The sequence below is a fragment of the Patiria miniata genome, unplaced genomic scaffold, assembly GCF_015706575.1.
Source record: "Patiria miniata isolate m_02_andy unplaced genomic scaffold, ASM1570657v1 HiC_scaffold_1, whole genome shotgun sequence".
Taxonomy (NCBI): Eukaryota; Metazoa; Echinodermata; class Asteroidea; order Valvatida; family Asterinidae; genus Patiria; species Patiria miniata.
The window spans coordinates 30,642,736-30,659,757 of NW_024037047.1; the positions used below are offsets into that span (position 1 = coordinate 30,642,736).

Genomic DNA, 17,022 nt, shown 5'->3' on the forward strand with positions numbered 1-17,022 from the left:
AGTGCAGGTACTATACCGACAAATCTGTAGAATCGAATCACGCGCAAAGCCGAATTGGTATCAGACTATAAAAAATACTGTAGTCCATGGATTCAAGAAATTATCGTTTTCGTTGCTACAGGGAAAATCAACAGAGGGCGCACTTTCATATCACTGGTCTGTGTTTTCGTCATTTCTATTTTTGATGCGGGTGGATTGGTTTTGTTTCACCTTACGATTACGAATACGAGAATGTAAAATTTTCCGTCGATTTTGACAGATATTTCTGAAGCATTTCGGATTGGAAGACATCAAGATTTGGTAGATATTTGGCTGGACCATAAAGGCAATTGGTAAGCACTTTGTTCGGTGTTTGAATGAGACAATAACCATGAATGATATTGATAACTCAGTTGTTTTGAATTTGAAAAACCATTTTCCTTCATTTTGTATTGTCATGATTGCATAAAGCCAGGCTTCTGTTATGATTCATGATTTGGAGACTGAGTGGAAAGAATATTGGAAAGAATATTGTAACCTGACGCTACTTTTTTCTTCAATGAAGGTCAGTAATCGCAAAAATGTTGATAAGACATGAATCTGGGTAGTGGGACCATGGTGGGACTGAAAATCATTTCCACTTGACTTAGTCAACAATTTTCCTGACTCTCCATCTGCAGTCATAGACTTTGTTCACAACCGCTGAAGTGGTGTCAGGATGCAACATTCTTTCCAGAATATTAATTATAGGCTTTACCTAGCCCCATAAATGTGGCCTATTTACTGGACTGCCTCCGTAAACATAGGCCACACATCCACACATGTACAAAAAACGTGTCGACTTTGCCAAATTTTGATTTTCACATTTAGGCTTACTTTGTAGATTTTTTTGCTTTAGAAGCATTCTCACCCTCTATATAGGCTAATCAGAAAGTGCTGCCTTTTTCAGATGTTTAATTTTTTGTGAAATTTCATGTTGAAATTTTGATACGCAAACGTGTGCAAATGTATCTGGAAATTTCACAAAAAATTAAACATCTGAAAAAGGCAGCACTTTCTGATTAGCCTATATAGAGGGTGAGAATGCTTCTAAAGCAAAAAAAAACGTAAAAAGTAAGCCTAAATGTGAAAATCAAAATTTGGCAAAGTCGACACGTTTTTTGTACATGTGGATGTGTGGCCTATGTTTACGGAGGCAGTCCAGTAAATAGGCCACATTTATGGGGCTAGGCTTTACCATGCATGACCATGGTGTCATGCAGTATGACGTTTGTGATTGTGGCATAAAAAGTAGAACTGTTTCCATTTCTAATTGCGAAATCGAACTTCATTTTTGTTGGTTTGTTTTTTTGTGTGTTTGTTTTTGTGTGTGTTTATTTTGTTTAGTTTTAAATGTATTTATGTGCCTATCAAATCCCCCCCCCCCCCCCTGCTGCCCGAGGTCCGATGTTGGGGTTTGGTAACGTTATTCTAGCCCCATAAATGTGGCCAATTTACTGGATGGACTACCTCCGTAAGTAAAGGCCACACTTTGAACTAGTCCGAAAATTTGGGACTCTCAATACTGTATGAGAGTCCCAAAACTTAAGGTATTGAAAACATGCAAAACAAGAAAATAGACTGGCACCTGAAACACCCAGTCCAACACAGCTTCAGTACTGCAACTATCAACCATGCCAACAGAATTTAAGAAACATGTGGCATGAACCGGGAACTAGTCTCAATTTACTACACATTTCTCCATAGTCAAGCCACCAGACTATTGACACTGAATGAAGAGGTCAGTCTTTTCAAATAGTTGGATCATGGATGGACATGTACCAGTCTAGTTTTTAGCCCCATTTTGAAATCACTTGACTTCCCTCTCATGTGCAAAATATTGAAGAAAAGTCTCCTTTAAAAATGGAATTGAGTCTGCAAACTTGGTTGGTGAAATACTGAGGGCATTTTCTTTGCCCCAGTGGCATTTTTTGAGAAATTTGCTTGCTAAAGTGTGAGTAAAGTGGGCCTGATTTAGTTTTGCACGTTTCAGAGCACTCCAGAGCCTTGTCTGACTTTGAACATGTACCCGAAAATGTAGAACTTGATAGGTCATTGATAGGATAGGCGAATTATTTTATAGTACCATGAACTGGTCCCTCAGTTATTCCCCTTTTGTACCAGCACGTCCTCAGTACACGTGACCAGTGTTTGTTTTAAAATTTTCTCTCACACACAGGCAAGTCATCGAGTCCCCGTGTCCTGACTGGTAGTCCGTCCATATAATGTACAGTAGTCATAGCTACCCATATCAGTTGGGTAGTAACCAACCACCGCAACAGCCTGCACAGTACAGCTCCTTCACACCGCAGCCGACCCCACATTACCCCCAGCCCCAGCCCCCTCAGTACCCCCAGCCCCCGTCCCCTCAGCATCCTCCCCGCCCGTCCAACGTCCCCCATCACCAGTCACAGCCGGAGCCGCCCCCCCGCTATACCCCCTTCACGCCCGTGGATAACTCGACGGTCAGCATGCCGCTCCTACAGAGGCAGGAACCAGACCCGACCACTGGTAACCAGGAGATCGGGGACCCGCGGTTTGTCTTGCTGTGGAGCATGGATACCGAGGAACTGCAATGTCTCTTGGACAACGAAGAGAAATTCAGTGAAATGGTGACCAACATGGAGGAGGTACATTTTACTGGGTGGTCCAAAAATAGTTTACACATTTTTCGATGTAGATTTCTTGGAATTGGGGAGACGTGTTAAAATTGTTTCAAGATATTCCTTAAGTACAACATCTTCATGGTATATGGTGAAAACGGCGCTGAAACTAAAACCTAAATGGCATTGTTTTAAAGAAAGATGGTCGAACACCAGTTTGTCTACACGCAAGTCTACATACATGTATACATGAGATATGGTCAACACAATAGCAATGCATGCACAAAGAATTGCAATAATTGCAATTAGGTCTACATGATTGCCCTAGAAGTGGACAAACTAGTTTTTGACCATTCTTATGTAAATGGCTGCTATTTCTTGAGCTTTATTTTCAACACAGTTTTCACCATATACCGCCAAGATCTTGTACTTTAAGAATATAATAAAACAATTCCAACCTGTCACTTTTTTGAACTCTTTGTTATCACCAGGCTTTTTGTTCACCCACCTGAGGAGTGTAGTATTTTTTTAAAAATGCATGTAAACTTGTATCTTGCATGGATTATAGGATTTTTCGTTCAAAACAAATTTCTATTCAGAAGCATTGACAAGTAATGCTTGAATTGTGAATTTCTGAAATTTCGTCACAGATGATGAACCCAGAAAGTGATGGTTCGTTGGGTTTTCTTGCATTCTGTGCATGAGCTATCATGATTCAATGTGTATTGATGATATCGGTACAACAATTAATTGACAATCAAAGTATGCACAAAGACTACAAGTAGGAAACGTCAACAAATTTTGAACATAAGAAAGAATTCAGGAAAAAAATACTGTGTGAACAGCCCATTAACTTTGATGATTAGACACTGAATTAGCAGTAGAGAAGGTAATTTGTCATTGGTGTCTATTTTTTGTTTGAAGCAACAAAAGTGTTCAAAATCTAAAGATGGGAGGTTAGCAACTAACCTGATGAAGCGTTAGCTCTGTGAATGCTGTATATTTCGAGAAAACACGATATTCTGGATCTCGATTTAAATTCAAAAGTTGCTGGGTTGTGACACAATCCCGAAATCAGCATTCGGGACATGATTCTCATTCAGCCGATTGTTGCTACGTGATGTCACACACTGAATTGACCATTCTCGCTAATAATTAATAGCAACTGTCCCCGGTGTGTGTTGTGTCAACGCGCTTGCACCCAGTCACGGATTCGCCCAATCACAAACCAACTGCCAAAGAAATTTCCAAAAATGTGTCAATTGACACATGTTTGGGAATGACCCTCTTTTACTGTTTTCTTCAAAATGACAGCATGCCAGAAGGAATAATTTCACAGGGAGTTTAGTGTCATTACTATCTTTAAACCAAGTAAGTTTTTAACAATAATTTGGTTGGTTGCTTTTTAGATGCAAATATTGTACTCGACCTTTAAAATAGATGTACATGTACTGGTACTTTATGTGGGTTCTAATTGACATGTACTGTACTTTGGACTTAAAAGTTTATGTTGTCTTTGTTGTTTTCTATTTCACCAGTCATGCCATTGACTATTGAAACTAAGCAAACAGTTGATTGTGTGTTTTTTTATTTTATCTCTCAACAATTTGTTTTTGTTTCTTGTTTTGTAGGTGAAGCAGAAAAAGTTGGAGAAGGAGATGTCAATGGCTGAGAACCGTAGCCTGGCCGAATTCAACCTCTCGAGGGGGCCCCGCCTGAACGAGGGTCGGTCACAGTTCATGACACGCCTCCATGAGGCCCACAGACTCAAAGATTCCTATACTGTGGGCAAAGCCAAGCTCGGTAAGCACTTACAGTAACTCCCTGTGCAAGTTGTGTTTTAACCTTCTGGAAAAATTCAAAATCCAACTCGGTGCAATATAGATCCCTAGGCCTTTATACTTAAAGGGGCACTAGGTCCTGAAATCCCCAAAAATTCATGTTTTGGATCGTTTGCAAAAGGTGAACACTTTACGGATGAAATTAACTAGCACCCAAACAGCTCGATGTTTTGGGGTCGCAAAAGTGGACTCCGAGAGTCGTTCTCGCACGCTAATACAGGAATAACAGAAAAAACACCCAGTTTTTAAAGGATAGTTGTGTGGATGTTTATATCCTACCGGTATTTGTAAATGTTCTTTCCGATTAACATCATTTCGTTCAAAGCGCATTTTGTAGCCCAATTGGGCTGTTCCAGGATGCAGTGTCCCTTAACGTTGCCTGTCTGTGTTTTTGATCAGATTCAGTGAGAGAGCAGAATTCCTTGGACACAGCACTAGCCTTGATGCAAGCAAGCACAGCAAACGCAGAAGAGGAATCTGAGGTAGGCATGGTGTGTTGAACTGAGTTCAATTCAAAGTGGAATTGAAATGGGAAATGGATGTGAGAAATGACAATTGGGGATGTCAATTAGACATGGCGCATGACCAGTAGCGCATGATTTACTGCAACTTTCTCGCAGTGAGCATTAACCCTTTGCCAAAGTGGAGGAATTTGGAGGGTTGAGGTTACATGGCAAAAGTGCGTTACTGATTTCATAGGATGCACTTTGTCAAGGTCTTGGGCCGGACCTTGTGTGTTGTTTTTGCTCAGCCATGCATAAATATAGGCCTGGATTATGCTTGAAATCCTCCATACTGCTCCAGGATGTCACTGGCCAAGCCTCAACATATTGACAGTCACTGGCGCAGGAATTTGCAGGATTGAGGCTATATGCTATTTTTCCATGAGGCCAATTGCAGGAATTTGCAGGATTGAGGCTACATCCTAGCAAAAAGGCCTAGGGATTTAGGGTTAATACCCATAGAGGATATTGTGCAGAATACTTGTGTGAACTCATCATCTAATTTTCCTGTGTAGCTAATCAGCATACAAAAGAGTCTTATTCGAATATCTTTCGATTGTGAAGTATGGGAGAAGAAAACCTGTTTGTTCAAGACATGAGAATTCAAAGCGTTCTCGAACTGAAATGCCAAAAGAAAGCTCTTGCTTAATAAAGTAAACTAAAACCGTGCTCATTTTTGGTAGTGACTTTCCAGTATCTGATAGCAGATGTTACCATTTACAATTCTTTAGCTACAAAAAAATCTCACTTAAATACCCAGGAAAAAAACACACCTTCTGTCATCAACATGTGCGCTACCAGTTTGAACAAGTCACATGATCATACGTATGCTGCGGAATTGTCCTTACGTCTAGGTGACATGAGCATGGTTGTGATGATTATGTATTGAGATGCTGCTTGTTCCAAGATAATCACACAATTTCTAAATTTTGTGACCTGAGCATGACTTTTGTGCTTGATGCCAACGGTTCAGTCGCAGCACAAGAAAATCGCAGGTCGAACTGAATGTGGCTTCATGTTCAAAAGCATTTTAGCTTTATGGTCATAACATTGACAAATGTTCTGATTTTCCCGTTGTGACTTCCGTAGGAAGTTGCGGATGACTTCCTGAAGGGAGACCTGACATTGGAAGACTTCCTAGACAAGTTCATGCCCAAGAGGCAGACGGCTCACCTCCGGCACATCAAGGCGGAAAAGATGCAGGAAATACTGAACCAAAGACAGCGTGCTAGTTCTACTGCCTCGTCCCATCAAGGTAACCTTAGAAGTTCTCCAAGTTAATCACATGTCAGTCACGCGTCAATCACAAGTCAAATCTAAAGTCAATTCATGTGTTAATCACATGTTAATCACATGTCAATCACATGTCAATCACATGTCAGTATCAAGTCAAATCTCAATTCAAATCATGAGTCACACTTTGCAAGTACAAATCAGTCACAATTTAAATGACAAGTCCAATCACAAGTCCAGTCTCAAGACCAGTCACAAGTCCAGTCACAAGTCTAGTCACAAGTCCAGTCACAAGTCCAGTCACAAGTCCAGTCACAAGTCTAGTCACAAGTCCAGTCACAAGTCCAGTCACAAGTCTAGTCACAAGTCCAGTCCCAAGTCCAGTCACAAGTCTAGTCACAAGTCCAGACACAAGTCCAGTCACAAGTCCAGTCACAAGTCCAGTCACAAGTCCAGTCACAAGTCTAGTCACAAGTCCAGTCACAAGTCTAGTCACAAGTCCAGTCACAAGTCCAGTCACAAGTCCAGTCACAAGTCCAGTCACAAGTCCGGTCACAAGTCCGGTCACAAGTCCAGTCACAAGTCCGGTCACAAGTCCAGTCACAAGTCCAGTCACAAGTCTAGTCACAAGTCCAGACAAAAGTCCAGTCACAAGTCCAGTCACAAGTCTAGTCACAAGTCTAGTCACAAGTCTAGTCACAAGTCCAGTCACAAGTCTAGTCACAAGTCTAGTCACAAGTCCAGTCACAAGTCTAGTCACAAGTCCAGTCAAAAGTCCAGTCACAAGTCCAGTCACAAGTCCAGTCACAAGTCTAGTCACAAGTCTAGTCACAAGTCCAGTCACAAGTCCAGTCACAAGTCTAGTCACAAGTCTAGTCACAAGTCCAGTCACAAGTCTAGTCACAAGTCTAGTCACAAGTCCAGTCACAAGTCCAGTCACAAGTCCAGACACAAGTCCAGTCACAAGTCCAGTCACAAGTCTAGTCACAAGTCCAGTCACAAGTCCAGTCACAAGTCTAGTCACAAGTCCAGTCACAAGTCTAGTCACAAGTCCAGTCACAAGTCTAGTCACAAGTCTAGTCACAAGTCCAGTCACAAGTCTAGTCACAAGTCCAGACACAAGTCCAGTCACAAGTCCAGTCACAAGTCTAGTCACAAGTCCAGTCACAAGTCCAGTCACAAGTCCAGTCACAAGTCCAGTCACAAGTCTAGTCACAAGTCCAGTCACAAGTCCAGTCACAAGTCCAGTCACAAGTCCAGTCACAAGTCTAGTCACAAGTCCAGTCACAAGTCTAGTCACAAGTCCAGTCACAAGTCTAGTCACAAGTCCAGACACAAGTCCAGTCACAAATCTAGTCACAAGTCTAGTCACAAGTCCAGTCACAAGTCCAGTCACAAGTCTAGTCACAAGTCTAGTCACAAGTCCAGTCACAAGTCCAGTCACAAGTCCAGACACAAGTCCAGACACAAGTCTAGTCACAAGTCCAGTCACAAGTCCAGTCACAAGTCCAGTCACAAGTCCAGTCACAAGTCCAGTCACAAGTCCAGTCACAAGTCCAACCACAAGTCCAATCACAAGTCCAGTCACAAGTCCAGTCTCAATTAACAAGCTTTTCGATTGATCTACGACGAAGACATTTCTCTATATTTCTTCGTCATTGTTCTTCTCGGTACTTGTGATTTGACTTGATTATTTAACTTGTGATTGATTCTTGATGAACTGTTTTACAACACAGGCATCTCAGAAAACTTTGAACCATCCCCAGCGCAGATGTTTGTAACTCGATTCCATTCAGATGTTGTCAAGAGTATAAGAAATATGCACATCTCTCCTGCTGAACTGAGCAATGATTTTGAACAAATATTATGCGGGTGCTTCATTCCATGTGGGACCCGAAACACTGTTCATGGGAAACCATTGTTTCTTTGTTATATTCAATGACCCCTTGACTATCTCTTCAGGTAAAATTTTGGAAGGGTAGCCTTTCTAAGAGATTATGTATGTCATATATGGTACCCCTATGGTGGTGAAGAAAGTTTACAGTAAGTATTTGTCATATGGTAAGAAGCAGGGTTGGGCTGAAGGTTTTACAAAAGAAGAGACACATAATGCCTAGTTATGAAAAAGTTACAAAAAAAGAATTTTTCATTAATTTCTGTATCTTATGTATATTGCAGTTGCTGCCACTCAAAATTCCTCCATGCCCCCTTACGGCAGCCCCCACCATCAGCAACCTCAGACTTCAAGCTACCAACATACTTCACATGGTAACCCGCCTTACGGTTACCAGCCACAGAGACCGGCTCCCAGAGCGCCCTACCCAGGCCCAAGCTACGGACCAGGGGCGCCGTCATCAATGCCAACGCTCGGATCCTACCCGCATTAGATGCCTGTCATCTTGTATAGTGTGCTCAGAACTACAGCTAAGCTCAGGTCAATCTGTGATTCGCTTGCGCTGTGAAGTTGCGTAGTCAAGTTCATTAGGCCAAAAAAAAAAAGTCTCCGGTTTCTGGTATGCGCTCGCGTCGCCGTAGCCATGCGCGTCGGCAAAATGAAAAAGTTTTTTTCAATGAAAGATGATGTCACAAAACCGCCAAACTCACTGGTTTGACTGGAATCCTGCTGCTGCACAATTTTAACGTGTTTTTAGATGGGGTTATGATCGAGAATAAGCTTTATGTGGCCTCTCTGGTCTCCCATAATATTTGCACTAAGTTTAGTCGGGCACCATTTGCAGACATCAGCCGGAGTTGAAGCAAAAAACAGGTGTAAAAAAAAAAAAAGCCGCGTCGCCGCACCACTTTTTGGGCAAGCTCCATACCAGAAACCGGAGACTTTTTTTTTTTGGCCTTACAAGTCTTCATCAGTCCTGACGAGTCCGTCATAAGCATAGAGCTATATTAAATTTCTAGAGCGCTAACTCTTCATTCTTGCGCACGGAGATGCTTTGAAGCCGCTCTGGGCGCAGACATTTTGACTTTATGTGCGTGTTTGTAGAACACAATCAAAATAGATGGATTGAATTTTTAAAAGTGCACTCTAAATGCAACGCGCAAGTAGAAGATACGCAATCATGACGGTTTCAAAAATCGTCACGGTGAAAAGCATCTGCAGCAGAGGGACGCGCACACGTTGCGCTGTTTGCGTAGAGCAAAACGAAACGCTCATTTGCTGATCGTGCGTTTCGGTTTTGGGCGTATTGGCTTCGATAACGCACCGGTATGGAATACAAACACAGATATGCAAATAGCCGTACAAAAGCCGTACAAAATTTTGAGTTTTCCATAGGTTTGTGCACAAACATGGATGCGCCCAGCAGGCATTACTTTGTACATCGAGTTAGCGCTCTAGTAAATTAATATAGCTCTATGGTCATAAGTCATCCAGTCCCAGTCCAAGTTGCGAGCTATTCAAATGCACTGTACAGAGGTATTTCTTTGTTATTGTTCATCTGCTGTTACTTGTGAATTGTCTTGTGATTTACTCGTGATCCGACTCTGTGATGTGCTTGACTACAACACTTTGTGCTGTAATGGTATACTGTCGGTATCAAACTCAAAAAGTATGTTAAAGGGAATGTACATCATTGGCTTTCGCTGTAATTTTCAGAAATGAACTAGTTGAAGGGTTAGTATAATAGATCAAAATATTGTTACACTGATATGTTTGAAGTGTTGTGTCCGAAAATGCTGGAAAACCAAGAAAAACAAAAATGTTCAAGTAGTCTGGTTCCCTGACTCCACTAAAGATGAAATGGATCAATTATTTTTAGATGCCAGAAATTGTAAGGTAAAGGAACCAGTCTAGCTAGCCTGCACCCGTTCATGAACATGCAACCAATAGCAAACACAATTTGGACTGAAACAAATGGTAAATTTGGAGTAGTAGTTGAAAAATAGTTAGGTTTTTCCAACGGTGGTCGGCCGACCACTTTTGGAAATGTATACAAAAATACCATTTTCTTGAAAATGACTTGACACCAGGTGCCATAATTTTACAGGATGCTTAAGACTGTCATTTACCAACATACAAGTAAGGTTTTCGTAAAAACTTGGTAGTTTTACTTTTCGATGTTTGCACATGTTGTATTTTCCCTTTAAGTCACAAAAAGTTGTAGCAAGATTGACCTGAGCTTAGCTGAAAATGTTTAATCTCATGTACTCGTGTTCTAGCCATGCTTTCACAACACCCTTTCCCCTTTGCAAAAATATCATCAGAGAGCTCCCAGATCTTCCAGTAGTGTTCCCCAAAAGCCAAAGCAGAGAACAGGGAATCTTGAATCAAATTTTGAGAATGCTTAAAAATAGCATGTACAGCCTGTCTAAAAAAAAATGCTACAATCAGAAAAAAAATTGGTTAAATATGAAATTTCAAAATAAGTCGTTCTTACTTGGCATAATATTAAAGAACAAAGACTGGGCTTTCCAATAGTGTTTGTTTGATCGTATTTGCTTTTGTCAATTCAGAGATATAATCAATTTAGTGCGATACACCAAAATCGATTTTGTGCCACTTATATGCATGGGCAGAGTTGTTTCGAGTACTGTGCCATGCTGTCTTGAAGCTCACAAAAGATTGCAACTTGGCAAAAGAAACAAACTCGATTTTTGTGTTCCGCAGTAAACTGGAGTTATCTCTGGATTGACAAAAGCAAATGAGATGAAACAAAAAGTATTGGAAAGCCTGGTCTTTTTTTCTTTAATGTGTTGCTCAAAACGACTTACTTATGTTGAGATTTAATATTGAAAAAAAAAAAATCGTTTTCGATTGTACCATTTTTTTTTGAGACAGGCTGTATAATGGGCACATTTCTATTTAAAGAGGTTGTGGAATGCTGAAAGTCGTTTTGTTTTTTATATTTGTTTTATTGTAGAGTAGACCCATATATATCATAATGACAAAGTCCCATTCTTTTGTAGTGTGCGTTTATATGTTTATCAAACTGAAATTCATTGAGTAATTTGTTGGTCGGCGAGCGCATAATTGAAATCAACAGTCGTCGGGTTCTTCGTAAAATGAGAAAAATCGTGACGTAATACACAGGACTCGTTTATACTACTACTAAACAATTTACTATGTTTTGTTTGCTGCCCCAACGACGACTTTTACACAAATTGCACGTTCGGGTCGAAACAGAACCTGAAAAACAGCTCTCAAAAGTACCTTTTGTACTCATTTCATGACAGACACAATAGCCGTTTTTATTTCATCACATCTTAGGCTACATATACCCGAAAAATGACGGAAATGTCTTCGAGCATTCCACAACCTCTTTAATGCACGAAGTGAAAGCTTTGAAAATGGGTCAGCAAAACAAAATCAATCACGTGATTGTAAAATGAATTTGGAAAAAAAAACGCACCGAAAATTGGAAAGAAAACAAAAGATGCTCAGTATGTTCAAATGAAATACTTCCTATTACCACTGTCGGTAATAAATTATGCATGCTGATTATGTGCACATACTGACAATGTGGCCAAGTTATGTAATAGGCGTATGCCAAGGCCCCACACTTTCTGCTGTGTAAATAATTTTTGTCATGGGAATTGTTTATAAGTAAAACCTTATCCGCTACGCAAAAATTGGTATCTTCTCAGCAAATTCCAGCAGAGAACCAGGCAGGAGCAAGGGCGGATCCAGGGGGGGGCCAAAGGGGGCCATGGCCCCCCCCAAAACGAAACCAATTTTTTTTTTTTTTATGTGACATCGCAATAAAGGCAGGCAATGAGTACACCACCATCTTTTCCTCAAAAAAACATTGGTTAAAGTGGTCAGAAATTGCCTCAGATCGCACCACAGAGCATCTAGAATCCAAAAATTTTTCGGGGCCCTTAAGCGGGCCCCGAACCCCACGCCGTAATTTTTTTGACCCACATTTTTGGGGGACCAAATTTTTTTTGGCCCCCCCGAAAATTGTGTTCTGGATCCGCCCTTGGGCAGGAGGAATATATGTGCATGGCACTTTGGCTGGTAAACAATTTTAGCCTTGATGTTTATAGCTTAGCAACTTTGTATTATAAATGCTTAGCAGCTCTTCAAATTGACCCCATTGCCTGCTAAACCCATGGGACTGTTGGTAGTTTAAATAATGTGAACGTGCTTCAGAGTTTGGCCATGTAATCCTATTTATTAATCTAGTGTGCAGAATTCAGGCGATTCACAATTCAGTGCGCCACCAAGAGTTTGCCACGGAGAGTTCATTTTCCCAGTGCATTGTGGGAGATGGTCGACAAATTTGCAGCGCGGAACATTTGAAATTGTTTGTTTTTCCAGTCAGTAGTTTCATAAGCGTATGATTCGAGTATCTGTTGGCCCTTTTCTTTGCTTTTTATCAATATGGTGTTTTTTTTGTAAGGCGGCAGAACGCTATGCCCCAATCTATAACAAATTTGCTCAAGTTGTCTACCGACATTCATTCAAATGGGCCATGTTTTGAAACTTGAAAAATGGACTCTCCATGGCAAACTCTTGGTGGCGCACTGCATTGCGAATCGCCGGAATTGCTCAGTGGATGTTGTCTACAAGAAGTGTTCATATCAAGAGTTCATACTTGTCACTGAACAATACAATTTGGCCATTGTCTTGCAAGTATAATATACGCTTAAAAATATAAATACATGTACATTAACACAAATTCTTATATCAACTTTTGATTAAAATATTTTTAGAATTAGAAATTAAAGGTAGGAATCTTCCGTGGATATTTTGCAAAATCAATATCTTTCACTTTCGCAGGGGTGTGATTTAAATGGTGATGTACATTTCTTTTTACAAAATTTCAGTCCATGGCATTTGTAATTATTTCTTGTTGAGTAATGTCCTGGATTCCTGAGAGGTTCCTAGAATTATTGTGCATTTATTTCTGAACTAGCCTTCATTTTTGGAAGGTGGCAAATGGACTATTTTTTTTTGAATCGACAGTGATCACAACTCTTTTTGTTGTATTCCACAAATTTGACCCGCTTCACAAAAAAAAGGTATTAAGTCATGCCGTGTATTATCGTGTAATGGCCTGCTCAACGTTGAGAGGGTGAAAATTTCGTCAAAATGTGATTTTCATTTTTTGTCATGAATGACATCTTTATTACATGTACCTAAAGTTTGGGGGTTCATTCACAGAAATGTAAATTTCAATGAATATAGTGTGGAAAAAACCCACAATTTGGAGTGCGTCGTGCCCAAATCTACAACAGAGCCAGCTATTTCAAAGCCTGTTTCCTCAGTTGTGTAATTCAAACTCCAAGGAAGTAATAATATGCACATACATGTACGTCATATCTCCAGAACGGAAGGGGCCGTTGGGATGTATTATATATCAAATGAAAGCTTACATTGTGGGCTTTCCAACCATGTATATAACTCAATTTCACTCATTCAAATACTGGTTCCTTGTTCAGCAGAAAGACTACCATTAGAAATTAAGTATGGAGAGGTTTTGACATTCATTAAATTTGCCCTCAACAAGCTGTTCAACAAATTCAATTTTTTTTCTCTGACTAAATTTTCAAGTTGTTTTATTCGAGACCCCTCTATTTCCCCCGCTTTGCGAGCAGACTTGGTCTCAGTCCGTGCACTATCGATAGCCGATCATGGGGGAACCAGCCTATCCATGACAACAGAATTCTTGTCTGGCTGCAATTAATTCACAATTTGTAAAGTAATAATTCAGTAAATAAACGTGGGCCAATTCAAAGTGAATAATTTCTGTATTGCTACAAACTTAGCCATTTAGAAAAAGACTTCTTATTTTGGATGAAAGTCACAAATAGCACGGGGAATGTTCATTTGTAACTTTAAGAATTATTGAACTAAGTACTTTTAATTAGTCACATTTTGTGCAAAACATCACGAGTTCTGTGAAAGAAAATGAAAGTTGTCTGCAGAAACTATAAATCTTGCAAGGGTTTTGTTATTTAAATTTGTAATAATTCACCAGTTATTGACAGTCAGTGTCTCTGAATGTTCTTAAACCCAGCAGCAGATGTGTGGCTATATTTGTCATTTTTTGTTTAAAGATTTACATGCAGGTAGTGCAAAACAAAATTCTATATCTATAGTCCGAGTTATAAGGGCATGCATCATGTATATTGTGAAGCATACTGTATTTTCATTGTTAATAATATAACAATAACTGTAAATAAAATGAGTATTCCTTGGAAATTCAATTGTTTGTTTCACTCGTATTGTTTTATTTATTAAATAATTTGGACAGCACTTAGATAAAGATTAAAAAGGGATTTGGGATTTTAAAATTCTAACAATATACATGTTGATTTACAAATTTTAAAATGTTTATACATCTACAATGTACGTCTAGGCCTGAATGTCAGTGTGTGCTTTTATATAGATTCTTTGTACTCGGTAGTAATATTTTTATAGGTGATTTTTTTTTAATTCAGAACAATGAATGAACAAGAAGTCTACTCATGTTTATAACACCTCACCCACAGATTCTGTGTCTTGATTGGCCGAGAGCGAGTCACATGACACTTTCTATTTTTGCTATCTTTCTGTGCTCGGCCAAAAGTACTATACCCGTAGCAACCAAAGTAGGCCCTACTATACCATTAGCAACCAAAGTACTATATCCACGGCGCGGTATTTGTGTGCAAAAGCATGCTGGTGTGCGCGTCGCGAGAAGCATGTTTTGTTCCAAAGAGAGCATGCCACACAGTTGGGTTCAAATATTTCGTGAAGGGGTAGTTTGGAAGATAGAAATACATTTTCCACCAATTTTGTATTGAAATTGAAGTTTATTTCAACTGTGTTCAGATTTAAATAATTTAAAATGTTAAAACCAAGCAGAATCTGTGGGTGAAGTGTTATAAAACAAATATTGAATGCTTTATCTCATACTACACCACTCGAAGCATTCAATATTTGTATAATATCCGTGTGGGACAAAGCACACACACCTCCTCGATTGCTACAGTTTGAAGGATCTAAACACCCCCCAAAAAGAAAATCCACACTCATTGGAGGCGTCATAATTTTGAATCTGATCGTCTTACGAGGACGTCATTTATATACATCTTCGGGGAATTTCAGCAGCTACATTTTGATACCCTGTTTGCTACAAAAGACTGTAAATTGTCCAAGATTGACAACGGTTTATGAACAGTTTGAAAAGTTGCAGTTTAAGAGATACATGTACGCGAGGAGAAATTGCTCGGCGTAACCATCACAAATGCCCGTAATTGTCCCCATATCGACTGAACAGTACCCGTACAAAGTGAGGGTTATTCAATTTCATGTGCTCTCATGCATGCAAGCACAGTGGGATCAATATTCCCTGCCGCTCATTTGGGGCAGTGTTATGTCACACAGCAATTTCCACTCGGCTTGCGTACTCTTTAAATTTGCAACATTTTCAATTGCATCATTTTTCATAAACCGTTGTCAATCTTGGACAATTTACAGTCTTTGGTAGCAAACGGGGTATCAAAATGTAGCTGATAGACTTTTCCACGGGTCTAAATAAATATCGTCCTCATAAGACGATCACATCCAAAATTATGATGCCTCCAATGAGTGTGGACTTTCTTTCTTGGGGGCGTGTGTAATTGTCATAATTTAAAAGTTACATGTTATTGGATTTTTAGCCTTAAATAAGCTTAACAAGCCAAGCAAGAAAGTGAAAAAAATCACTCCCCTCGTTTCCCTAAAAATAAGACCCAGTTAAAAAGGTTGTCTCCCCCCCAAAAAAAGCCTGTGAATTTTAGAAACCAACCATGAGCCTGTCTGATACAGACTAACACCATGCTATTCTCAGTTAAACTCATGGTACCAACGCACTAAGCTAAATCCTTTTTGGTAAGCCTAAGGATCTTGGAAGCACCTAAATAGTGTTATGCCCCAACTAGGTTCATCGGTCCCAATTAAAATTGCAACAGTTACAAGCTGGGGTTCCAACTGAAAGGTAAGTTGGGACAATCCCAGCTTAAAGTGGGACAATAGTCTAGTTTAGGCGTAATATGACAAGGTGTAGCACATTGGTAGTGGTTCCACTACACTATGAAATCAGATAACAGATTAACAATGCAATTTTACACAGTTGTGGGGTTTACGTAGAAGTGGCTAATGATTAGATCAAGTAAAAGCTGAATTGACTAACTTGATACAGGACAAATGCAAATTTCAGAGGGTAAAATAAAAAGGTCTACCACTGGTGGCCATCCTAATTATTAAAAAAAGACATGATTAAAGTCAAAATGAACAACTGGATCCATGATTTTGTTTAGTATTAATAACAAAAATCACAGAAGTCACATTGATTCTTTGCAATGTAAAACCCAAAAGTATCTCTCTTTTCTGGTGACATATTAAAGGCGTTCATAAATTCTGTTCAGTTCTGGTCATAACGGAAGATTCTTAATCTTGTCCCCAAAACTGAGAACTGTCACGCCAATCTTTGCGGATCCATTTTCATTGCATAAATTTGCCTTTTCCTGTAAATGGAAATCTTGGTCCAAACTCAGACAGGGACCGAAGTTGAGTGCTGAAAAACATGCAAAACGAAGTCAGCCCAACTATACTCACTCTTTGGTTGACAAAATTCTCCAAAAATGTTCATGAGGCAAACACAAGGTCCTCAGTATTTCACCAGCCAAGTTTGAAGACTCAATTCAATTTTGAAACTTTTCTTCAATATTTTCCACATGAGAGGGGTATGTTAATACCGGTTGGAGTCTGGATGGTGGATGCTGATAATTACCCGAGCCCAAGGCAAGGGTAATTATCAGCATCTAGACTCCAACCGGTCTTAAACATAGTGTTTAATACCAACCAAGCACATATTTATTCCCATTCCTAAATACCTTTTC

General features: G+C 39.7%; 1 protein-coding gene across 2 annotated transcripts; it reads left to right on the top strand.

Annotated features, from left to right (window-relative positions):
- Positions 1-132: 132 nt before the first annotated feature.
- Positions 133-9,369, top strand: LOC119728635 (vacuolar protein sorting-associated protein 37B-like). Of its 2 annotated transcripts, XR_005271093.1 has the most exons (7): positions 133-332; positions 2,198-2,648; positions 4,253-4,424; positions 4,862-4,944; positions 6,055-6,220; positions 8,377-8,679; positions 9,050-9,369. XR_005271093.1 is itself a non-coding variant. In XM_038200954.1 (6 exons), exons 2-6 carry the CDS (start codon positions 2,244-2,246, stop codon positions 8,583-8,585), a joined length of 1,035 nt encoding a protein of 344 aa, XP_038056882.1. In that variant the 5' UTR covers positions 133-332; positions 2,198-2,243; the 3' UTR covers positions 8,586-8,735. The 2 variants fall into 2 exon arrangements, 1 of the variants encoding a protein (XP_038056882.1); XM_038200954.1 differs by lacking the exon at positions 9,050-9,369 and having other exon boundaries at positions 8,377-8,735.
- Positions 9,370-17,022: the final 7,653 nt, after the last annotated feature.

What these genes read in the sequence shown, in the direction of transcription:
- LOC119728635 (XM_038200954.1), top strand. Translation starts at nt 2,244, where the DNA reads ATGTACAGTAGTCATAGCTACCCATATCAGTTGGGTAGTAACCAACCA. An exon ending in TGGTGACCAACATGGAGGAG is followed by an intron (nt 2,649 to 4,252) that starts GTACATTTTACT and finishes CTTGTTTTGTAG; the next exon opens with GTGAAGCAGAAAAAGTTGGA. An exon ending in TACTGCCTCGTCCCATCAAG is followed by an intron (nt 6,221 to 8,376) that starts GTAACCTTAGAA and finishes TGTATATTGCAG; the next exon opens with TTGCTGCCACTCAAAATTCC.